Source organism: Mytilus trossulus, chromosome 12 (assembly GCF_036588685.1).
Source record: "Mytilus trossulus isolate FHL-02 chromosome 12, PNRI_Mtr1.1.1.hap1, whole genome shotgun sequence".
NCBI lineage: Eukaryota > Metazoa > Mollusca > Bivalvia > Mytilida > Mytilidae > Mytilus > Mytilus trossulus.
The window spans coordinates 21,524,103-21,550,651 of record NC_086384.1 but is presented as its reverse complement, the minus strand read 5'-3'; the positions used below and the strand labels follow the sequence as shown (position 1 = coordinate 21,550,651).

The 26,549-nt window shown below is 32.1% G+C and overlaps 1 protein-coding gene across 2 annotated transcripts in view; it reads right to left on the bottom strand.

Moving 5' to 3' along the window:
* Positions 1–2,056: 2,056 nt before the first annotated feature.
* The window catches only part of LOC134693245 (dynamin-like 120 kDa protein, mitochondrial), a 51,933-nt gene continuing 27,440 nt past the window's right edge, over positions 2,057–26,549 (bottom strand). For both annotated transcript variants that reach the window (XM_063553988.1, XM_063553989.1), the window contains 18 exons: positions 25,150–25,221; positions 24,466–24,565; positions 23,570–23,700; positions 22,776–22,848; positions 17,899–17,971; positions 15,539–15,654; positions 15,154–15,218; positions 14,423–14,499; positions 13,443–13,535; positions 12,687–12,759; positions 12,024–12,179; positions 11,250–11,358; positions 10,058–10,191; positions 8,436–8,522; positions 6,257–6,373; positions 5,325–5,418; positions 3,611–3,721; positions 2,057–2,294 (listed from right to left, as the gene is read on the bottom strand). In XM_063553988.1, the coding sequence (XP_063410058.1) occupies positions 2,230–2,294; positions 3,611–3,721; positions 5,325–5,418; positions 6,257–6,373; positions 8,436–8,522; positions 10,058–10,191; positions 11,250–11,358; positions 12,024–12,179; positions 12,687–12,759; positions 13,443–13,535; positions 14,423–14,499; positions 15,154–15,218; positions 15,539–15,654; positions 17,899–17,971; positions 22,776–22,848; positions 23,570–23,700; positions 24,466–24,565; positions 25,150–25,221 (1,746 nt within the window). In that variant the 3' untranslated portion in view covers positions 2,057–2,229. The remainder of the gene's footprint in view (positions 2,295–3,610; positions 3,722–5,324; positions 5,419–6,256; positions 6,374–8,435; positions 8,523–10,057; positions 10,192–11,249; positions 11,359–12,023; positions 12,180–12,686; positions 12,760–13,442; positions 13,536–14,422; positions 14,500–15,153; positions 15,219–15,538; positions 15,655–17,898; positions 17,972–22,775; positions 22,849–23,569; positions 23,701–24,465; positions 24,566–25,149; positions 25,222–26,549) is intronic.

Below are 26,549 nucleotides of genomic sequence, written 5' to 3'. Positions count from 1 at the left end.
GTGGGCATCTTTTGATTGCCACTACGTAACTGGTAGTCACTGTAGGTATAAACCCTTATCGTAAATGCATGCATGCATAGGTGGTATAGGAACACAAAGAGGCATAATATGGCCAAAAGGGAACTAGTCTGTAAAATCTAGGTCACCGTTTTGTAAAAAATCCGTAAAAACACACATTTAGGCAGACCTGACTTGACAATAATAGTTCGCCAGCAAGACAATTAAGTCCCATATACTACCAGTCAGCATGAATGGACTGCAGCAACTGTAGGGTAAGACTTAAATGACAGAGAAACACAGTCTGGTCAATGTTCACCTCTCAAGGTCGTTTTCAAATCAGAAAATAGACGGAAAATGACAATTTTTCAGTGGGGGTGGGTGCAAACCCTTGAGAAAATCTTCCAGCTCCCACCCCACCCCCCACCATGCCGTCAGCCCCCAAATCTCAATATATAGTTTAATAGATGAGCATCAGTTACAGCATCAAGAGTCTGCTCATTTGCATATAATTTGCATATGTTTGCAAATTTTCGAAAATGCCTGATTTTCCAAAAATCTCTTGGGGTCGAATGAGTTAATCCATGAAAATTGGTACCCATGAAAATAAATGAACCCACACTTAGTTAAGTGTTTTTTTTAGCACTATTTTGCTAGAAACAAATTCTTTTAATACTCAGCATGAATAATTCAAAGTCAAAATAATATAATTTTCCAAAATCAACAGAATATGCAGCAAGCACACATCTCATTTCCCAAAATATGTTAATTAAATGATATTTGTTTGTGAACATATGGTTTAAAAATCAAAAATAAAAATGCATTTTTATTTAAATAAACCATGAACATGTATATCTTCTTCTATAAAAACACTTAGTACATATTATCAATGTTTCACAGAGATTAGCATTGTTAAAGCTAAATCTTGGGCCAAAATGCTAATGGAATTTGTGAAAATCCTTTATTAAACTGAAATATTGATATACATCCCTATCTCACAATACAAAAAATCTTGTGCAAAAATCCTCATGTAACAATTAAAAAAAAAAGACACAAAAAAAATTTCACAGGATGAATTTTAGTTTCAATTTATCACTGTTGACATGTCACTTCCTTTCATTTCATTATTTTAATTTACACTTCAGAGAAAAATCTGACAATTAATATTTCAAAAGCACTTAGCAGTACATGTATTCTATAATTTCCACAATTCTATTTTTAGAATAAATGTTGAATGTCTAAGCAAACACATGAACGTTTTGGAAACTGTTGAGAAATAGGTTCTTTTACATACAAAACAGTTGAAAATGTTCAGTAATGATTCAATTTATGAACTTTTGTTTTCTAACTTCAATGCAGGGATTGAAAAAGTTTCAAAGGACATCCTCATCATGTAAAGTAATGTCATACATATTATATTATTAAAATAAAACTTCTTTTGTTGGAATCTTAACAGTTGTGAGAATTTATTATTACCTTTGTTGAACAATTAACACAAATTCAAAATCTATCATTGTTATTACAGGAAATGTCAATAGTGCTACAGAAATTTAAAATGCAGTTTTTTTTTTTGCAACATTCATACTATCACAATTCATGCCGTAATATAAAACATATCGTAAATATTTTTTAATTGTATAGTAACCAACTGATGAAATTGGTATTTCCATTGTTGTTCCTCATCTAGATTAAGCCTTAAAAATTAATTTAATCTCAATAAAGATATACTCTGGACTTTTTATCCTACAGGAGTTGAATTCACAAAAAGACTTACAACTAAAATTGATTGTAAGTCATGAACAATTCAGTATGTTAACAATCAATCTGAGTTTTAAGTTTTTTTTGAGAAATTGATCAGATTAAGTTATCACATATGAATCATATGTCGGAAAATGGTTGAAAAACACCAAAATAACAAAAATGCACTTAGTTTTACCATATTATGTACAAGTGTTATAATTTACATCAAAAATTATGTATTGAATGGTAGAGGACCAAACAAACAACTGCAGATTTATTAGAGATGTTACATTTATGGCATGGACTAGTTATACCAGTTATAATATGATCACACATTAAAATTGATACCAAAATTTATCTGGTAAGTAAATATCATGCATCCATTGGTGGAAAATCAAACAAACTTCACATTTATTCCAGTTGTTATATCAACAGCATGGGCTAGTTATACCAGTTATATGATCACAGATATTTTAATGTTTTCTTATGGTTTTATTTTTCTTTATTTAGAGCTTGAATGAATTCTTCTAACTTGTCTTGAATCTGTCTGACTGTTTCTGAAAGCAAAAATACAAATACAGGAATGTCGTGCAAAATATTTACACCATTTTATCATATACTGTAATGAATCATTTCAACACTCAAATTCATTTCCGCGGAACCCAGTGTCTCACCTACTTTTGCTGTAAATCGCAGACAACAAAAATGAGGAAAAAACTCAAAAAAAATATTCGTCTTGATACATTCTTCTGATTGTAAGGAGCTTCTGTCCAAGTTTGGTTAAAATCGAGGATAGTTCATGAATCTAATAAATGTTTAAAAAACAACTGCAGAATGAACATGTATGTATGGTTAACTGGAAGAAAATCTAAGTTGATTTAAAAGTAAAATACGGAAAATATGGAATATTTTTTTTACAAACTTTACTTCTGGATACTATCTTATGATCATAAACAAGCTTCTGTCCAAGTTTGGTAGAAATCCAGTATAGTTTAAGAAAGTTATTAACATTTCAAAAACTTTTAACCACAGAGTGAATATTTGTGGACATGACCACAGACGACGACAACAACGGAATGTAGGATCGCTTAGTCTTGCTTTTTCAACTTTAGTCGAAGACTCGACAATGAAGAGTAAGTTTTTGTATCTGTGAAAAGTTGTCCAGTTACATTCCTTATTTTCTATTCTAACGCAACTGGCTTATACTAGTATTGCTGCTTATTAACATTTAAACTACAATACATTTCTGATCCTGCATATATAACAGAAATCAACACCAGTTTGACAAGTGACATTACAAAGGTGATAAACTAATGGGAGATAACTTACTGAATAAATAAATTAATTACTTTTCATGATTTCAAGTAGGTTTAAGAGCTGGTGTCATGTTTTTTTGGTTGTTCCACTCCAGACTTGCAAAAATTACTATTCTTGAAGTTAACCTTGATTAAATGATTAATTATTGCTTGCTTAAGGTGTTAGACTTTGGTTCAGGGAGATAACTCTTTAAATCAGTTATGTGTTTTTAAAAGTCAAGTTTCATCAACGTATTTTAAGCATTTACCTGAAACAGATTGAAAATAATCTATGTAACATAGAAGCTTGGAATATATTTATGAAAATGGTAAAACAAACTTACTGATGATTTTGAGAGTTATTTCCCTTAACCTAGGTCTACCTCCTTAATGTCCAGTGTAAAATAATTCAGGACAACAGCCTGAACAAAAGTGTAAGCTTTTGGATAGAATCAGACATTTACATTGCAAAAAGTCGCATACCAAATTTGATCTTGGATAATAAATCAAGTAGAACTGCCATGAATTTAAACAGTATATAAAAAATTATATAAAAATCCACAACATAAACAACTTACTTAATTCTTCAGCAAGTGTAACTCTCCTTCCAGTTAACAATGTCTTTAAAGTGTTTTTATTTTCACTATATTCTTCTAATACTTCTTTAATTATTCGTTCCAATCTTCTAGCTATAATATATACAATGTATAAAGATAAAGACATAAAAAAATAAATGAGGAATGTGTCCATGGGACAAAGATGATCACCCGAACTGCATATTACATTATAAAGGGACATTACTCAAGAACATTAAAAGTAACACTATCCAAATTTTTACTTGATCTGAGTTTTTGTGTTTATAAGCATAATGTTCAAATTTCATAACATTCCGTTTAGGTAATCTTAAATCAGAGAATGGAGACAAAAAATCAGCATTTTTTCCCATTTGTTAAGGGGCATAATTCTAAAACAGTTAAACTGAAGCCACCAATTTAAAATTTTCTCTTGTGTTTTATGTGTTTTGTGGTAATAAGCATTGTGTATAACTTTAATAACATTTGATTGAGGTAAACTAAAGAAAGAGAACAGAAACAAAAAATTCAGCATTTTTTCCATTTGTAAAGGGACATAGATGAAAGTGACACCATCAAAATTAAAACTTGATTTGAGTTTTGTGGTAATTAGCATTGTGTATAAGTTTCATAACATTTGGTCAATGTAAAGTAAAGTTATAGATAGAACAAGAATGTGTCCCAAGTACATGGATGCCCCACTCGCACTATCATTTTCTATGTTCAGTGGACCATGAAATTGGAGTCAGAACTCTAATTTGACATTAAAATTAGAAGATCATATCATAAGGAACATATATACTAAGTTTCAGGTTGATTGGACTTCAACTTCATCAATACTACCTTGACCAAAAACTTAAGCCTGAAACTGGACAGACAAATGAACAAACGGACGAACAGACGAACGAACACACAGACCAGAAAACATAATGCACCTTCTATTGTAGGTGGGGCATAAAAACCAATTTCAGGACATAAGGACAGATACAAGTATAAAGACGTAAAGGGTAAAACTTAATGTCCCCTTCCCTATGGCGGTGGCAAAAATTCCAAACGTAGAATGATGTAAGTAATTGATTGATTAAACTACAGCATGCATTCACAGAACACATTACATCTGTATATCATTTCCATTTTTTGTGAACTACGAAATCTGGCTCAAAACCATTATAGGAGATAGGGGATGAAAAACACCTGAGTTAGGGTATGTGCAGCTTTTTCTGTTCAAGAATAGTCAGGCTGAATTCAGACTTTACTATTGATAGCTCCTTAATAATCAGCACTTTAAACATGATTTCTATTTCAAGATTTTATAATGCTTATTCTGAAGAAAATGATTTCTAAGATATAGATTTCAACAGCAATGAACAAAAACAAATGACAGGTTTCTTATGTTTAAATGATCACATCATTCTAGTTTCAACTCTGAACTGCAGAACTGTATTGATTTTGAATCAATGACAACTTAAAAGAAATCAAATAGGAAACTAGTTGTCCTTTATGAACCCTTTTTCAGGATTGGCACACTGCCCTTTTGAAATCCTAGTTTGAACACTTCAGAAGTGTAATAAAATTAGCAAATATTCTATCATCTATATAGAATTACTGTCAATGTTCACAGCTGTCAGATTAAAACAACAAGTATCTTAAATTATAGTATGCTTGACAGTATAGTTAGAAATGTTTCTCATCTCCTACAGATCGTTGTATGTTTACCAACCTTCATTATTTACAACCTGTTGTCTTAAAGCATTGCTTGTTACTTGTAACATCCTATGTAATCTCCAAAATAATACAACATCACTACAATCCAACTGTAAGAAAAAAACAAACATGTAGAAATACACTTCATGGTACTCTCTCTAATGCCCTATATGTCTAAATTGAAAAAAGTTATTACGGCAAATTAAGAAATTATTTTGCCCATTTACTATTGCGATTGTTGAACAATGGACAAACATTGTGAAATAAACCATTTCAGAAAATCAGGAATACTTTAAAACTATTGTAATTCAAACATTTTAGCTTTTATTTTTGGAAATTTCATCTATACACCATTTTGTGCATTAATAAATTTTTATTTTTTTTTCTTCAAAATTGCAATAACCAAGAAAACTCAGCTGACTGTATAGAACTCCTATAACATCTTCTGATTTTTTATATTACATAAACTATGGTTGATTTCTTAAAGATCTGAATCTTGACGAATTATCTCCCCTTTACATTAAAGTCTATATGCAAAATTAGAAATGTAAACTTGCTAACTTTGAACATAGATTGATCTTTGTAATGCATCATAGGAAATAATGTTTGCATAATAAATACAAGGAGATTTTTTTGAGGCAGCAACTGAACAACACATAGAACCAAACTAGCCATCATTTGTCTCCACTTACTATAGGAACATTGCACATGTATGCACAATAATTTGTAATGTGTAGTGTTATAAAGTAACTGATGTTGATAGTAAACATAGTTCTGTTTCATTTCTATCCATGAAACTGTGTGTTTCCAATGATCAGAAGGAAACTGTCATTGAAAAAAAACATTTCCTTCTCAATTTCTAAATTAATGTTTTGGCTATTGTTTCACCTCTTTGAAATTTTCTTATTTCCACAATTCATACAGTATTTCTAATTATGTATTACTCACTCCAGAATCTGAGAATCCTTCTTTGTAATAATAAAAGCCTTTTCTACATTCTTGAGCCTGTGACAATGACTTCTTTACAAAATGTTGCCTGTATACATGGTGCCATGTTTCTTTAATCTATAAACATATATTTATCTCAATAATCTATAGAAAGTATAGACTTTATGCATACCTGCCAACTTTTGAAAATGCCTATGGGGGTTTTAGCGCGCTACAACAATTTCAAAGTTTAAAATTCTTTGTGACGACTATTTTGAGCGTGCTGTTTTGTAGTCTAGAAAAAGTGTCATATTTGTATGATTTGTAAGATGAGCTTACATCCCTTTTTTTTAAAGTTTATTTGCATGATTCTAGTCACATATCAGCCATGTCAGCAGAAAATATGAACATGAAGCTGTAAGACCAGGAATTATTTTCCTGTATGAGGATACTAAATAGTTGTTGACTTTTCCAATTTAAAATTATACACAAAGAAGGACCTTTATCAGGTTAGGAACAACACATAGGGACCCCCCTCAATGTTAGGACATTAAAAACCACTTTTTGTACAAATGAGCACACATTAATATTATTTGAAGAAACTTTTCCCAAAGAACTATACATCTTATGATCTATCTGGTATTATATGGTCAACACATGTCCAAGAATTTTGATATGTTCTTGGCCTTATATCTTCTTTATTATTCAAAATAATAGTACTCTTCATTCAGAAAAGCAGTTCCAAATATAATGTCAGAATTTGCCATTTTTAAGTTAATAAATCTACATTTTTTCTATTTTATTTTTTAAGAGATTCCTCATGTTGATGTGGGTGGGGGTGGGGTCCATGTGAAAAATAATAAATAGACTAGTACATTATACTTGAAATGATTGAATACATAAATGAAATTCTGTTACAGCAAGTGTACATGTAATGTCAATAAATTAGTGAATAAACTACTATTTATTATATTCATGGTAGTACTGCATCATTGAAATTTGTCAATCAGTTAGCTTTTATTCTTATTCTGTGTAAGAACCTCCTTGCAGTTGAAAAATCATTTGCCATGTTCACGTTTTTACAATTCTGACCAACAAACAGAAGAATAAAACACAAGTTCAATATCTAGCATGTTAAAATAATCTTGAGAGAAAACGTTTTTGATTGGCTGATTAATTTGATCATGAGAAACACACAATTTGATTGGCTGAACCGATTTTCCTCCATTGACATAGTTCAAAATCGGGAACAACAATATTTTTCGTGTAGATTTTCACCAAATCGTGTTTTAGAGGGTTTTTCAGGAACACGATCGTGCAATCGTGACCAAGGGTCAAAATCGTGTAGTACACGCCTAAATCGTGAAAGTTGGCAGGTATGTTTATGTGTTCTCTAACGGCATATGAAATGAGTTTCTTGTGATTATACTGTTATATGGTTATGCATATGGAAACAAGAATGTGTCCCCAGTACACGAATGCCCCACTCACACTATCATTTTCTATGTTCAGTGGACCATGAAATTGGGGTAAACCCTCTAATTTGGCATTACAATTTAAAAGATCATAGCATAGCTATATATATATATATATAGGGAACATATATACTAAGTTTGAAGTTGATTGGACTTTAACCTGAAGCGGGACAGACGGACGGACGAACGGACGAACGAACAGACGGACGAACAGACGAAAAAACATAATGCCCCTCTACTATCATAGGTGGGGCATAAAAAGTTTGGCATATTAAAGTACAAGTAGACAAAAATTCAAAAGCGGTAGATTTCTGAATATTTTAATAAGATAAAGGATTTATCTTTACAAGAAATTCAACTTACACTTGTTTTATTGTAAAACTTAGTTATTCAAAGGAATTTATTTAAAACAGAATTACATTTTATAATAAACTTTTATATTTATACTTGATTAGACCATCCAAAGCATAGATTATCATCTTGGCATAATTCAAAAGTGCAAATTTCAATAAAAAAAATAAAATAAAAATAAAGCCTACTGCTTTACCTATCTTCCATAAAGTAGAGACTTGTGACTGACTGGTGTTAATTGATATTCGATGATAATTGATATTCAATGAATACAAATGTTCATAGGTAAATCTATGCAGTTTGACTCTTCACAAGAATATAATGAAAACTTGAATGAAACAACAAAGCTATAGTACAAATCTAAGTGTACTTACGAATTCCTGGTCAACTTCTACACCTTGTGAGTGCAAATTTTTTTTGACTGTTGTGAGTTCATCTGCTGCAAGTTGTGACTTGTGACTCTGTAATAAAGGCATATATGTTTATAAATAATAGAAAAAATACAAAAGCTCATACATCACTAGACGTTTCATGTCAGAATATTTTTTTCTCATTTTTATAAAACTGGCAGTTTATTTATCAGGGGTTCCAGGCTTCTAGGAAAAAGACATTATTGTCAAATAAAATGTGTAAGGGTTCCGCGGAACCCAGTGTCTCGCCAACTTTTGCTGTAACTCCCAGGCTCAACAAAAATTAGGAAAACAATCGATACAAATATTCCTTTTGATTGTAAGAAGCTTCTGCCCAAGTTTGGTAAAAATTTCAGGATAGTTTATGAATTGAATAAATGTTTTAAAAACTTTAACTGCAGACTGTATGTAATGTTAACTGGAAGAAAAACTAAGTCCATTTATAAGTAAACTACAGATACAAAGGTACCAAATATTAACAAATTTCCTTTCTAAATACTAGCTTTTGATCATAAACAAGCTTCTGTCCAAGTTTGTTACAAATTTAAAATAGTATAAGAAAGTTATTTCTTTTTTTTCCAATTTAGCCACAGAGTGAATGTGTTGTTTCCTGGCAGAAAAACTAAGTCCATTTAAAAGTAAAATACAGAAAAAACAGATTTATTTTTTTACAAAATTTACTTCTGGATACTATCTTAAGATCATAAACTAGCTTCTGTCCAAGTTTGGTACAAACCCAGGATAGTTAAAGAAAGTTATTCAAATTTTAAAAACTTAAACCACAGAGTGAATGTGTTGTTTCCTGGCAAAAAAACTAAGTCCATTCAAAAGTAAAAAACAGAAAAAATGGAATTTTATTTTTGCAAACTTCACTTCTGGATACTATCTTATGATCATAAACAAGCTTCTGTCCAAGTTTGGTAGAAATCCAGTATAGTTTATAAGAAAGTTATTCAAATTTTAAAAACTTTAACCACAGAGTGAATGTAATGTTTCCCCGCAGAAAAACTAAGTCCATTTATAAATAAAATACAGAAAAAATGGAATTTTATTTTTACAAAATTTACTTCTGGATACTATCTTATGATCATAAACAAGCTTCCGCCTAAGTTTGGTAGAAATCCAGTTTAATTTAAGAAAGTTATTAAATTTTCAAAAACTTTAACCACAGAGTGAATATTTGTTGACGCCGCCGACGACACCGACGACGACGGAATGTAGGATAGCTTAGTCTCGCTTTTTCGACTAAAGTCGAAGGCTCGACAAAAATGGAAAAGCTTTGTTGAACGTATGCTTGTTTTCTCCTTAATAAATCATATGTTCTAAACTAAGAATCATCTCTAATCATGTGTGTCTGCGTAGTGTGTAATTCAATTTGTTTGTTTTCTACCCTCCCCCTTGCTCATTAATGAACAAGTTAAGTTGCATAGTAGCAACTCTTTTGAGATCATAATTCATTGTTTGTTTTAAATTTTCTGCATGCTGCTTGTGTCATAATAAATCATAAGTGGTTTTGATTCTAAATATAACTTTTATGTTTTGTTATAAGGATTTCTTGAGTGATATGAATGCCTATATCAACTTACAGGTTCTCTACTAAGAATTTTATCCAGTTCAGACTTAGCTTGATCTCTCTGTTTATGTTGTTCTGTTTTATACTGCCAACTTAACCATTGTTCACTCGTGCTTGGTCCTGTCAACTCTTTCAATTTACTTTCAGCTGAAAAATATCAGAAAATAAAATAAAACATTTGTTTGAAAAATTCATCAAAAAACTTATTCAGACAGAGACATACTCTTAATTGTTTTAAGAAACATGTTTTATATCATTGTATAGTATACAGAATAGTTTTGAAGGTATATACTAAAAGGGTCTGAAGCAAACAAATGTGTTATTAGAGTCAATTAAATCTTCACAAATTGACCTTTACATATAAAAATCCATTTGTGCAATAGTAAACCTACTTTTCATCTTGTGATTGATCATTCTATATTGCTATTCGAGATGAATGTCTAGTGATGAAGATTGTCGATTTTTTGTACCAGTGGTGTTTAGTTTTCTGTTGCTTCTAAGCCAAATATTATCAATGTCAGATTTTAAAACAATTTTGCTACAGAAAAGCTATGGCATCACAGGTAGCAGACAGGGGAGATAAGCTATGACATCACAGGTAGCAGAGAAGGGAGATAAGCTATGACATCACAGGTAGCAGAGAAGGGAGATAAGCTATGACATCACAGGTAGCAGACAAGGGAGATAAGCTATGACATCACAGGTAGCAGACAGGGGAGATAAGCTATGACATCACAGGTAGCAGACAGGGGAGATAAGCTATGACATCACAGGTAGCAGACAGGGAAGATAAGCTATGATATCACAGGTAACAGACAGGGGAGATAAGCTATGATATCACAGGTAACAGACGGGGAGATAAGCTATGATATCACAGGTAGCAGACAGGGGAGATAAGCTATGATATCACAGGTAACAGACAGGGGCGATAAGCTATGCTATGATATCACAGGTAACAGACAGGGGAGATAAGCTATGATATCACAGGTAACAGACAGGGGAGATAAGCTATGATATCACAGGTAACAGACAGGGGAGATAAGCTATGATATCACAGGTAGCAGACAGGGTAGATAAGCCATGATATCACAGGTAACAGACAGGGGAGATAAGCTATGGTATCACAGGTAGCAGACAGGGGAGATAAGCTATATCACAGGTAACAGACAGGGGAGATAAGCAGACTATAATTGTTTGATCCTTACTCTGTTGTAATTTTTCTCTGAGAGTTTCCTCCATAAATTTGACAGCCATATCCCAATGTTGTTTGTCTGGTATTGTTTTATCATCTAATGTATTCTTCTGCATAACTCTCTGAAATAAAATTTCAGAAGTGAATTTGCAGTCGTATGACAATGTATGAAAAAAGAGTTTGAATTACCTATAGGAATTATGAAATTAAAAAAATAGATTATTTTTTTCAAATGACAAATGATTTCATGTCTTTTTTCCCCAGTTATGATACATGTTCACTATTTTGAAACTAAAAATAGATATCACTTAATATATATATATAGCTAAAATTGAGAATGGAAATGGGGAATGTGTCAAAGAGACAATAACCCGACCAAATAAAAAAAACAACAGCAGAAGGTCACCAACAGGTCTTCAATGTAGCGAGAAATTCCCGCACCTGGAGGCGTCCTTCAGCTGGCCCCTTAACAAATATTTACTAGTTCAGTGATAATGAACGCCATACTAATTTCCAAATTGTACACAAGAAACTAAAATTAAAATAATACAAGACTAACAAAGCCCAGACCTAGTTATTGAGCTAGCTTAAAACGTGTTTTTCCTCTGTGTTTAGAAGTACTGCTATTAACAGTAGTAGAAACTTCCAGCAGTGTGACAGGTGTAATACCACCAAATCATGGTACGTCACATCCAGTTGTATACGAAAGTAGGTATATAAGAATATTCCCTTGAATGAGCGCCCTGGACACCTTAAATCTGCCTCTGATCATTTCCCATAAACTTACCAAACTATCCTCAGCTTTGCTCTCCCATTGATGTTTTGCTTTACTGGTAGCTACCACTGCCACCTTCAACTGGTCAAATATTTCATCATGATCTTTACGCTTCTTGTCTTCTTCAACAATCCTCTGGAACTCGTCATGGAGGGTATCCCATCCAACCTTAAAACAAAAAACATATACATATAAAATTAACTTTTTTTTTTATTTACATATTTCATTAATTTGCTGGAGACAAAAAACAATAGCTTATAATTCATTCACCTATTGAATTATTTTTCGTATTTATGTTGTATCCTTTTAAATAACACCTTGATGGTCGAGTTATATTATTAGTGATTGTGAATTTGAATTCCACGGTAGCCTGGCTACAATTGACTGGAATTGTCAGTTTCTCTACTAAAGGTTTGTGGTTCATTTCAACATCCGGCATACTCCACCTATAAAAACTGACGACCAAAAAAATTTACAATAATGCTGAAAGTAGCTTTAAAATACCAATATATCCTTAAATGTTGTACATGTAAGGAAAACTGAACAATTTGTCAATATGTAAATTGGTATACTAGTATTCTAAAATTTGTTTTGAAATGGTAAGCAGGCGTATTCTGAAATGATAACATTAATTAAATAACATCAACTACATCATAGATGAAATGAAATATTTACCTCAACACATTTCTTGGGTAGTACATTAGATGCCCATTTTGCTAATTTTACATCAATATTGGTATTTAATTCTCTGAAATAAAAAATAAATCTTTATACTGTGTTGGTAAAATAATATGGATTATATTGATAAATAAACTTTCAAACAAAGAGTGCACACACTAAAATGTCTCCCCAGCTTTTAATTATTATAATTGTTGATTTTATGTTTAAACAGAAAGGTTTAACTAAAAGTACCACATAAACTTAAAATCATCAATGATCAATGCAAACAGACAATGACAAATGAACTCTGTCAGACATCTTTACCATACTATCATTCCATTATTCAAATTAACATGTAGTGCAATTCTTGTTACTATTACCTCTGTCTAGAGTTTATACATTTCAAATGCTATTACTATCTGTTATTTAGCTGCAGTGGACTACTGTAAATTCAGAAATTATAGCGAGGTTTTTTATTAATTGCAAAAAATACAACAGGGTTATAATTGCAATAATTTAAAAGTAAAATCACAAAAATACTGAACTCAGAGGAAAATCAATACGGAAAGTCCATAATCACATGGCAAAATCAAATAACAAAACGCATTAAACATTTTGACTTTTTTTTATATAAATTAAACAGGTTTTTCTCAATATTGCAAAAATTAAATTCACATAATGACAAAATTGCAAAAATTAATGCTCGCAATAATTTCTGAATTAACAGTAATTCTTTTTATTTAATTAGCCTTAAGCTAAATCCAGTATTACCCTAAGTTTTGTGCCTGTGCAGCAGGTAGATAAATATTCTCAAATATGTAGGGTGCATTCTTATCCCAAATCTTCTTAGAAAATGCATCCTCCCTGCAAAAACAAAACAATATTAATTTATATGATAAATTAAAAAGGACTTATTTTGCAAATTATTTAGTTTGTATGATAGCAACTATACCCAATGTACTCAAGCAATAGATCTTAACAATCAATCAATATACTCATATTACTATTACACTAGTCATTTTTGGGGCTCTTTATAGCTTGCTGTTCAGTGTAAGTCAAGGCTCTGTGTTGTACTAAAACCTGTTTGGGTTTACTTTTATAAATTGCGACTTGGATAGAGAGTTGTCTCATTGGCACTTATACCACATCTTCTTATATCTATTTGATCAAATATTCGGGAAAATTACCACATGTGTACCTTTCTATAATATAATTGTAAAGATTTCAATACTTTGTACATTTAATAGTGAAAATTCTTATAAGTGTGGTGACTAAGGTAGACAGTTTTTGAAAATTTCTTATAATGATGATTAAGGCAGTACATAACACTTCAGGGAGATAACTCTGTAAAATCGCACTCTATTGTACAGAGTGGGTGTCATTGGGTTCTAAGCATGACGCATGATTGTCGATTTTTTGTAAGTGTGACACGTGAAAGTCATGATATTGTGTCGTGAAAACGGGAAATGAGGTCTTGCAGGACCTGAGAAATGACCAAAAAATGAGAATTGCTTATGTATATAGTGTAAGCAGGATACAGGAATCTGACAAAACAGTAAGGGGGATCCTGGATCGGAACCCCCCAATGGGACAACCTTCAGAAATATGAAGCCTCTCAATGATCAAAATTAGTACTGGCCAAACTGCTATATATCTTGATATAAAATCAATAATTATTTTTGGCTTCATAATTTAAAGATTTCTCCTTCGAACTTAAGAATGAAAGAATTAGACGTGAATATAGTATTTACCATTCTTTAGCTGTAACTTGACTTAAGTTGATTATTTCATCTAAAATCTCCCCTTTAGCTTTTTCAAATAGCTCCATCTGTAATGAAAAATAGTTAGTGATGACCAAGAAAGATGTTATAGTACAAAAATATATAAATACATCTAGTGTCACTTGTGAAATAGTTACTACAAATCATTGGCATGTGTTGGTTGGTTGGTGTTTAATGCCACTTCTAGCACAATTATACTTTCTTCATGGCAATAATTAGTTATTAGAGGAGAAAGCCAAAGTGCAAGGAGAGTGCCACACCCCTTGGTTAGGGTAACTAAAAATCCTACTCGATTAAGATTATAGTTGAAGGCACTACCTCAGTGTTGACAAGGCTAGAAACACAGTATTTCAACTCCTTAGACTGAACAGCTACAAATATGTGCTTAAAGATATATATATAATTCAAAGGATTTGATTTGTCTAATACTGTAAACAAGAAAAATTTCATCACATAGGTTTTCAACAATGTATTTATTTAGTCAACATTAAGTAAATTTACACAAGTACATTTACAGAATTGTTTTTATAGCTACTTAAGTGCAATTGATAACCATAATATCTGATTCAAGTTTTTTATTTCATTTTGTGTGGTTGTGTAATTTTTTTGTCTTGATTTACTTTTTTTCTTAGTAATAACATGAGACATCTTTATCTGTAATCTAAGTCAATTTCAGTTTTTCCTTAAGTGATTATACTAACCCTATCTAATTCCCGTAACCTAGGGAATGTATTCTTCCATTCTGTTTCTAAATTAAATCTTTGAGCTGCAATTCAAAGTACACTCATGAAATTTTTATAAATGACATTTATTAATCAATCAGCATTTCACCCTTGATGTATTAGTATTAGTTCAGAGAATGGAATCACACTATTTTTTTTGTTATAAATATCTTTGTGACTTTTGTTTTTATTCATCTTTGTCTTTAAGTTTGTTTTTTTATATGTATCAAGTCTAAAAGAAAATCAGAGAAAGAAGAAATAAAATAAAAGAAATTTTTTAGTGAAAGTTTTTTTCAACTTATTTCATAATTGAGATAAAATAGCAGAAATGTTTCATTCCTATCGTTTAACAGTAAAATCTTACCTTTAAAAGCATCAGCTTGCTGTTCAACAGTCTCCTTGACCATTTTCCAGAATAACTCTGACACAGACATACTAAGGTTTTGTGTATTTGTCGTACTTGGTTTAAGCACACCATCTCTGAAAAAAATCAAGGTGCTGATTATTATCTTTTTCAGGTTGAAAAATTGTATGTGCAAATTCTGAAAAAAATCATATTTATGTACGTTTACAGACAAGACATTTAACATGCACATTCAGAATAACAAATAGAAAAAAATTATATGACATAATCATCTTATTATGTCACCCGATCGACAATGTCGGGTGACATATTGCTTTTCCTCTGTTTCTTTTTCTGTATTATTATTATTCTTCCACCTATTTTGTCCGGCAGTTTTCTCGGAGCCAATGGAACCAATCGTAATGATAGTTCACTATAATGAGGAACACCAAATTTCGGGTTGCAGTAGGGTCTAAGACCATAAAAAATGGCTGCCGTTACCATGGAAACGGAACAATTGTGAAAAATTCCAGTTTTTGGTTATAATGTATTATTTGGAGTTGCTTTAACTTAGAATCATAATATTTTGATACAATGTAGGTGGCGGGCATATACTGGTTTTGGATGATTTTGGCAATCATTGGAACTATCATGTTGCCATGGAAACTACACCAAAATTTTCCAAAATATCAAAATGCTCCAAATTTAATAAAACTCCACAGTAACGATGAGCAACATTGGTAGATGTGGAATTTGGCGTTGGAATTTCGAAATGTCTGCCGTTACCATGGAAACAAGTCAAAAATGGTCAAAATGCTTCATAAACCTTAAAGTGGCATTTAGTTTCATAAAATGGTAGGTCAAATCCATTGAAACTTTGATGGTATGTTCCTTCCCATATACCAATGTGGTATCTGCCATTAGATATTTGGAATGGTATCTGTTACCATAGTAACCAGCCAAAATGTCAAAAATTTCAAAATGCTCCAAAATTGATGAAACTTAATATATTTGTTAACTGTCAAGTCTGCATCAGACTTTTGAAGTTGGAATTTTCAAAATGGCTGCTGTTGCCATGGAAACAGCAAAAATGTGAAATCTTCTAAAATGCTCTGAATATCCTGAAAATTTACAGAAAGATATATCGCAATGCGTTGATCTGCATTCACTGTTAAATTGTTTTCAAATGGCTGCCGCTTAGTGGCAATAGGGGAAGGGTGACATCCGCTATTGCTTGCAATGGCAATTCTAGTTTACATTGATTTGTGACTTGGACATTATCACATGAAATGTCCATCTTTTTCAAGTTGGATATACCATACCCGTAGTCAGGGGGGTTCTTCCGAATCCCCCCTTGAAACCAAATAAGCACTCTTAAAGTCAACGGTCTGTTCAAATTGTGACTGTTAAAGTCTAGTTTATGAGTCCAAATACCCCCCCCCCCCCTTGGAAATTCCTGGCTACAGGCCTGATATACAGTTCTAAAACAAAGTGACATAAAAGCCAAGAGAAAATTGACATTATAATAGAGGTGACAAATCAATGTAAATAAAGATGATTATGTCTCAATCTGGATGTGTGTTTACTAAACCCCTAACGGGAAGGATTGTGCCTGATATTCATATGATGAAATCATAATCTTTCAATCAGTTTAATTGAAGTTTGGAGCTGGCATGTCAGTTAACTGATAGTAGTCTTTTGTTATTTATGTTTTATTGTCATTTTGTTTATTTTCTTTGGTTACATCTTCTGTCAGACATCAGACTCGGACTTCTCTTGAATTGAATTTTAAATGTGCGTATTGTTATGCATTTACTTTTCTACATTGGCTAGAGGTATAGGCGGAGGATTGAGATCTCATAAACATGTTTAACCCTGCCGCATTTTTGCGCCTGTCCCAAGTCAGGAGCCTCTGGTGTTTGTTAGTCTTGTATTTTTTTAATTTTAGTTTCTTGTGTACAATTTGGAAATTAGTATGGCATTCATTATCACTGAACTAGTATATATTATTTTAGGGGCCAGTTGAAGGACGCCTCTGGGTGAGGGAATTTCTCGCTACATTGAAGACCTGTTGGTGACCTTTTGCTGTTATTTTTTTCTATGGTCAGGTTGTTGTCTCTTTGACACATTCCCCATTTCTTTAAATAAAATTGAGAACGGAAATGGGAAATATGTCAGGGACGACAACCTGACCGAAGCACAGACAACAACCAAAGGCCACCAATGGTCTTCAACGCACCAAGAAAATCCTGCACCCTGAAATGTCTGTATACTCAAAATGAATATTTTCTATCCTACTTTATGACCCTTATCCTAACTGATGCAAATCATAAAGTATCTTTTAAAAATAAATATTTTGGAAAGCCCTTTCTTGTACTTACTTGAATAATTTAGATTTTTGGAAGAACTGTTTCTCGTATTCCTTTATAGTCTGTATACTGTCATTACTGTTTCCTATAAGACAAAGAACCAAACATTAACATAAATACTGTGAAATCAGAAACTATAAAAGAGGTGTTTATTCATGCAACTCAGTGAGTTTCTCAATAATAAGAACTTGCACTTTGATATACAATACACTATAAGTTATATGGTTCGCTACTGAACCCATACGGATCCATAGAGGGTTAGTAAAATCCATAGGGGGTGAGGCAGGAGGCAGAGTCCCCTATGAATTTTATTCACCTTCTATGGACCCGTAGGGGGTCAGTAGTTAACTGTATAACGAATTTATCGGACGCTGGACTTTTTCTGCGGCGTTTTGTTGAAAAATAAACAATGAAACACAACAACATTAATAGATGACGTCACCATTAACGTGTTATGAACCCCATATGAAACTTACTAACCCCATATGGTCTCATAGGGGGTCACCATGTGACGGCGTTTAACCAATCACAACGTGATGATTCATCTGTGGTCCGATAACAGGATATATTGATCAAAAGAAGTAAATTGACCTCAGGCTTTTGTCTTCAGTCAATATACTTTCTTCAGGTACAAGTGCCCTTGTATCAACCTCATACAAAGCTATAATTATTTATCGGACCACAGATGAATTATCACGTTGTGATTGGTTAAACGCCGTCACGTGGTGACCCCCTATGAGACCGTATGGGGTTAGTAAGTTTCATATGGGGTTCATGACGCGTTAATGGCGACGTCATCCATTAATGTTCAGTGTTCTCCCCAGGATTTTTTGAAGGCGCAAAATTCAAGGGCGCGTAACTCTTTTTTTTTAGATTGAACTTGTGTGATCTGAAGCAATCAGTTATAAATCATGACATGCTATACGAGTAATAATGTTTTGTGTTATGTCTTTAATAATGCAGAGTATAAAGTACAAGAATGTATATGAAATAAAATGATTTTAAACACAAAAGTTATTCATGTTCAGTCAATTATAAAAGAAGTCAAAATATAAATATTCATCTCTATACTCTCTGCTCCTTCTAGGGATTATATTGTTTCAAGATAGTGTTATTTTGTTGTACAGTCTGTTCCTCAATTTTGCCTTTATCCTCTTTTAATAGGGTTGAAAACCCCCTCTTACAACAAATGTACAATAACTTTTGCTTATACCCCCTTTAACATATATAAGCTATGAGAGACGGGTGCTTGCTGTTATCACTTGCTAAAACTTTAGCTCGGTTGGTAGGAGAAGCAATAACATCTGCTTAACGTAAGGGTACCCAAATTGCACCGAGTACCCAAATTGCACCTATTTAGAAAAAAATAGCAATAAAAATCTTACAAGATTTCCTAGAGACTAAACAAGTTGTATTTTTATGATTTGATACTATGCCCGTCTTTCAACATAGGTAAACATATTTAGTTATACACAAAACGTTCACAGTATTTATCAACAGATGGACTGTTTACTGAAAAAAACAAAATGTACGAAAACGTCACCATGCGACGTCATCAAAACGTCATCTTTTTAAAATTGGCAAATACAATATATTATAAGTATCCATTTCGTAAACAATGAATATCAAGCATGGACAAATATCCAATTGTTCAAAATATTTGAAGAAATTAAACAAAAGCTCGGTTATTAGACTTTTGATGATGTAAATTTAAGCATGGATGCAATCTGGGTACTCCTCATTACAGAATCATGGATAGTTTGGAGGTTGATTCAAACCCATTTTTTAATGACTCAATATGGACTAAAAATTAAATTGGTGTACGTATATGACAAAGAAGGATAGGGCTACAAAATAAACACAGTATGGACATTTTTTTCCTGATCATAAAAAAACGTAGGTGAAAAAACTGTCAAAATAGGTGCAATTTGGGTACCGTCACGTTATACTGTCAGTGTAGAGGAAGGTGTATTCTCCCTTTTATTAGAAGTCATTTGGTTGAGAAAAAAAACCTACTTCCATCATCTGCCTTTAGCTTAGAAGTCAACCCTTTGTTATAAGCAGAGAACATGTTCATTCAGAATTAATAAAATTGTTTACGGTTAAGATACTTGGTATACAACTTTTTAAAACAAAAATGTTTTAATGAACAGCCGACTAGTTTCCGTAGTTTGACATTACTCCTTCCGTGTGTTTTATTCTTAAAACCTATCTTTGGCAGGTAAATATAAACGAAACTTTACAAATTCGTTTAAGTTAAAAGCATTGAAATTATTTACTAGTGACATTATACAGAAGCTGCAGCAAATCCGTACTCGGTCGTGTTGATTCACATATTTCCCGACGCACGAATTTACAATCGATGTTCAATGATCATTTTATTTTTAAAAACACGAGTTGAAGACGAATTTACCTTGGAAGCAACTTTTTCTCACTTTCTATTTAAATAAAAAACTCCTAGTTATCTTAAATCGAAGTTTATTTATTTTTTTTCATCTACAAATACTCTCATTCATAATTTTCATCGTAAATATCTTTATCCATGTGTATTCAAATTTATCACGTGTAATCAGCGCGTTCATTGGTCGTGTTAAAATAGATTCTTCTTCTCGACCAATGAAAAGATCCGTTATTTAAATAGTCAAGTGATCACATTCACGATGCGAAAATACAATGTATTTGCGATCTATTTTTTTAATTTCTGCACTGCAGTTTTTATTTGTTTTAATTTTATTCTACACATGTCTATCTTTTTAATAATCATTTACGCTATTACATGATAACATAGTCCGATAAGGCTAATTTAGCGTGGCTCAGGTAAAACTTGTTCAGACTTCAGTATCAGTTATTGCGTAACACTGACTGACCTCTCAAGGGTGATCAGCAACTTGTCAATTTTAACCAATTATTATAATGAAAATGTGAAAATTAACACGCTGCGGGATCAAGTATTAAGGGACAACGGCCAGTTAAGACGCTGCGGGATCTACGAATATATTATGAAGGCGCTGCGGCACCGCAGCGTCATATCGGCCTGGGGAGAACACTGATGTTGTTGTGTTTCATTGTTTATTTTTCAACAAAACGCCGCAGAAAACCTACAGCGTCCGATAAATTTGTTATACGGTTAACTACTGACCCCCTATGGATCCATAGAGGGTGAATAAAATTCAAAGGGGACTCGGCCTCCGGCCTCACCCCCTATGGATTTTACTAACCCTCTATGGATCCGTATGGGGTCAGTAGCGAACCATATAACTTATAATATTGTTGCATATTTATTAAAATTTGGTATTCAAAAGACCATATCCGCGGAACCCAGTGTCTCGCCTACTTTTGCTGTGAATTGCAGGCTCAACAAAAATGAGGGGAAAAATCAATAAAAATATTCCTCTTGATACTATCTTTTAATTGTAGAAGCTTCTGTCCAAGTTTAAACATCCAGGATAGTTTATGAATCTAATAAATGTTTTAAAAACTTTAACTGCAGACTGTATGTAATGTTAACTGGAAGAAAAACTAAGTCCATCTATAAGTAAAAAACAGATAAACAGGTACAAAATTTGAATAAAAATTTGATCTAGTTACTAGCTTTTGATCATAAACAAGCTTCTGTCAAAGTTTGGTACAAACCCAGGATAGTTTAAAAGTTATTAAAATTTCAAAAACTTTGACCACAGAGTGAATGTAATGTTTCCCCGCAGAAAAACAAAGTCCATTTATAAGTAAACTACCGAAAAAATGGAATTTTATTTTTGCAAAATTTACTTCTGGATACTATCTTATGATCATAAACAAGCTTCTGTCCAAGTTTGGTAAAAATCCAGTATGGTTTAAGAAAGTTATTAAAATTTCAAAAACTTTAACCACAGAGTGAATGTAATGTTTCCACGCAGAAAAACTAAGTCCATTTATAAGTAAAATATGGAGAAAATGGAATTTAATATTTACAAAATTTACTTCTAGATACTATTTTATGATCATAAACAAGCTTCTGTCCAAGTTTGGTAAAAATCCAGTATGGTTTAAGAAAGTTATTAAAATTTCAAAAACTTTAACCACAGAGTGAATGTAATGTTTCCACACAGAAAAACTAAGTCCATTTATAAGTAAAATATGGAGAAAATGGAATTTCATTTTTACAAAATTAACTTCTGGATACTATCTTGTGATCATAAACAAGCTTCTGTCCACGTTTGGAAGTAATCCAGTATATTTTAAGAAAGTTATTAAAATTTCAAAAACTTTAACCACAGAGTGAATATTTGTGGCCGCCGCTGCCGCCGCCACCCACGGAATGTAGGATCGCTTAGTCTCGCTTTTTCGACAAAAGTCGAAGGCTCAACAATAAAAAATTGTTAGTTATTGTTTATCATATTTTTTTTTTCGTTTTTCTTTTGTACATTAATCAGGAAGTTGAGTTTTTCAATTGAATCTCCTTTCATTTTGTCCTGTCAGGTCTTTTTTTTAGCTTGCATCAATGAATTTAAGGTTTTGCTTTTTGTATAAGGGAATACACATGAACCGTGTTCTATAGCTGCTAACATCTGCATACCTGCCAACTTTCCAAAATGCCCATGGGGATTTTGCGTGCAAGATGGCCGTCATGGTCCTAAAAAACCTTCAAGGGGGCCTTCAAATACATTCTAATGTTGTATTTTGGCTTCTTCATACTTGTATAAGCCTCATGTCATTGTAAAATTAATTGTTATGTTTAAAATAGAGCCTCCATGGTGGAAACCCCCCGCAAATAGTGACAGTTGGCAGGCTAACACCTGCATCAGTTGGTCACTGATAATTCTGATGAATGATTGCTTTTCTATTTTTATATGGCTTTATTAGATACATCAAAGCTTTGATATAAATTCAATATCACCAAATGAACATACCTTTTCCAGTAACTACTGCAAAATAAGCCAATGCATTCATAGGGAACAATTGTCCTGCCAGTATTTGTTTAATCTGCAAAAAAAAACCAACACTGAATTAATAATCAATCTAATATTTCACTGTTATTATTCATTGAATACTAATTTTTATTGAGTTGACAGGCAAAATCAAAAATCAATCCATGATTTCAAATCCATGTTTAACAAATGCAAATTTTCAATATAAAAGCTAATACGCACTATTTTTAAATTTTTTTACATAAATAAGGCCGTTAGTTTTCTCGTTTGAATTGTTTTACATGGTCTTATCTGGGCCTTTTATAGCTGACTATGCGGTATGGGCTTTGCTCATTGTTGAAGGCCGTACAATGACCTGTAGATGTTAATGTCTGTGTCATTTTGGTCTTTTGTGGATAGTTGTCTCATTGGCAATCCTACCACATCTTCTTTTTTACATAATAAAGAATTCAAGAAAATGATATTTCTTCTCAATCCACAAAAATTGGTAATCATGAAGAAAAGATTTGCATTTTATATTGTGGCTCCTCAAATAATATTCAATGGTTCAAAACAGTTTTTGAACAAAATATGTACAACTGATGGAAATAAACTCATCATAGATACCAGGACTAAATTTAGTATATACGCCAGACGCGTGTTTCGTCTACAAAAGACTCATCAGTGACGCTCGAATCCAAAAAAGAAAGTACCTTTATATAAATACAAAGAATAGAATTTTTGTATTATGTTTGATACTTGAACAAAGCTGTCGTTCAGCTAGTCTTATGTCTTACCCTTTCTGGCTTTACTAAGTTATTTTCAACCATGTCAGCCTTGGTAAGAACAAATATTGTACGTTTTCCTTGTGGATCTGTCTCTCTAACAATGTCCGTAACATTACTTCTCTCTGCATCTAAAGACCCATCTTGAAATGAAACAAAAATCCTGCAATATCTTGTTACTTTTGATTACTGTAAATTCAGAAATTATTGTGAGGTTTTTATTATTGCAAAAAATGCAACAGAGTAGTAAACACAATAATTTTAACTCACATTTTGAAATGTTTTATAGGAATTTAACAGGGTTTTACTCAAAATCGTGAAAATTAAAATCAGATTTTAAGTCTAAAATGACAAAATCGCAATAATGAATTAAATGCACACAATAATGTCTGAATTTACAGTAATCACCTGCAGTGGCAAATAAGTTTGAAAATCAAATACTTAACTGTCTCAGTTGTGGTTTTAGTGGAGAAGTACAGTGCATTCAGCAAAATAGATATTTGTTGTCATCAAATCCTTAACTGATGCTGGTAATTTTTTGAAATGTGTTTTGTGTACAGTTCTTTGTGTTTTGGTCCCTTTTTTTTTTGCAATGGCATGGCTAGTTTATTGTTGAGTTTTGAGCTTCAATGTCCCTTTGATATCTTTCACATTTCTTTTTAAGAAGATCTAATAACTTTTAAACATTGAAATGATTTTTTATTTTTAACAAATAGCAGTTCAAACATTTTATAACTATTCCTGAAAAATTGCATTATATATGATTTAATAACTAGAATTTTACCAAATGAAAAAATAAAATAAAAATGAAATAATATTTTCAGTGACTATGAAAAACTTGTATTGATTGTTGAGATTTTTATAAAATCACTAAAACTGCTAGTTTTTAATATATTTTACGACTATACCTTGTATACATAGAATGATGGCATTAGGATTTTCCATATATGTCCTGACCATGTCTTTTATATCTTCTCTTGTGTCTTTTGCCATAACAGAAGTCTCAGTCTGAAGTAAAACAACCAAACAAATTAAAAAATAATTCAATATGCAAATGATTTTCTAACACACACAAGAGGTTTCAAATAGGCACCAACAAAATAATATTTACATCATTATCATGGCTGCCAGTTTTTATTGGTATGAGGAATGAGCAAACAATCCTTGTCTGGAATATTCTATGTTATTAATCATGTTGCTTCCCTCTCTGAATCTCAAAATCTTTCATTCTATCTTATACTGTCATAATTTTACAATGGACTTAATGAATCGACCAAACCTAACAAGTTTAACAAATAACTTTATTTTATCTTTTGAACAACCAATCACACTGATGTTTCGTTATTGTATGTTGGAAACCAATTTTGCGGAATGTTTGGATACACTAAAACACAAAATTAACAGTTCAACGAAAAAACAAATTTTATCTAAATTTGTATATCATGTATATAGACTTTGGAAAAAACACAAAAATTAATTATCCAAGAGCATTCAAGTTTCTTCATCCATGAAAACTGGTAGCCACAAAAAATAAATGAATCTACAGTAATTAAAATAGCTTACTACGGTAAACGACATTAATATCTACTTACAGAGATAATTCCAGGTAAGTCTACCAGTACCATTCTCTGTATACCTGGACCTTTCACTGTCATTGATATACACTGAAAGATAATGATAAGGTTATTTAAATCAAGAATGTGTCCAAAGTACACAGATGCCCCCCTTGCACTATCATTTTCCATGTTCAATGGACCATGAAATTGGATAAAAAATATAATTAGGCATTAGAATTAGAAAGATGATATCCAAAGGAACATGTGTATGAAGTTACAAGTTGATTGGACTTCAACTTCATCAAAAACTTCCTTGACCAAAAACTTAAACCTGAAACATGCAAATCCATTTTCTATGTTCAGTGCACGTGGACCTTGAAATTGGGGTCAAAAGTTTAATTTGGTTTAAAAATTAGAAAGATCATATCATAAGAAACATGTGTATTAAGTTTGAAGTTGATTGGACTTCAACTTCATCAAAAACTACATTGACCAAAAACTTTAACCTGAAGTGGGACAGACGGACGAACGAATGAACGAACGGACAGACAGATGGACGAACGAACGGACAGACGGACAAACGGACGCACAGACCAGAAAACATAATGCCCCTCTACTATCGTAGGTGGGGCATAAAAATTAAAGTGGATTCTCATTCAACGGTTATTGGGATTCGCACATATTGTATTTTTATGTTTTGTCCCCTTTTAAGAAAACTTTTAGTAAGAAAAAAATCCAAATTATTTTTTTCTTTGTGCTCATAAAAAAATCAGGGTGGGATATTAACTTCAAAAAATTTCTAGACTTTAATAACACCAATACTCTAATGTGATGTACATTGTGACTTTGAGGTTTATTTAATGTTGAAATACTTAACAAACCCCAAAAATGTTTTGTGATAAAAAAAAAAAAATATCAAAAAATCATTTATCAGCATGTTGTAACACAATACAATTTCAAGTGTAAATGATTTAGTTGCACATTTTTCTATAGGAATTACAAGGACAGCAATAACTGTCTATGCTTTATCTAACCTATCATTTATTTCCCTCATTTTTACACTTAAAACATTAAAACGGCACAATATTTTTTTGATATAAAAAATACCATATGCTGCTAATTTCACCGTGTGCCACTTAAGGAAAAATTTAAGTTTGTATTATCAAATGTTGGATTGAATTCTTAAGCTTATTGTTTGAGGAATTTCCAATGGCAGTAAAAACAAAGAACAGCAGTACAAAGTCTGTTTATCAAGGTATATTACAAAATATTATCAATCTAGTCCCTCATAGACGATGAATTTACTACATTTTTTTTAAATACAAAACTAATCAAATAAACAACTACAGTATCCTGTCTAAAGAGGAATCAGTGTCAGATCCAGGGGTAGGGGGTTCGGGGGGTTGGAACCCCCTCCCTTTTGGGACGATCAAGGC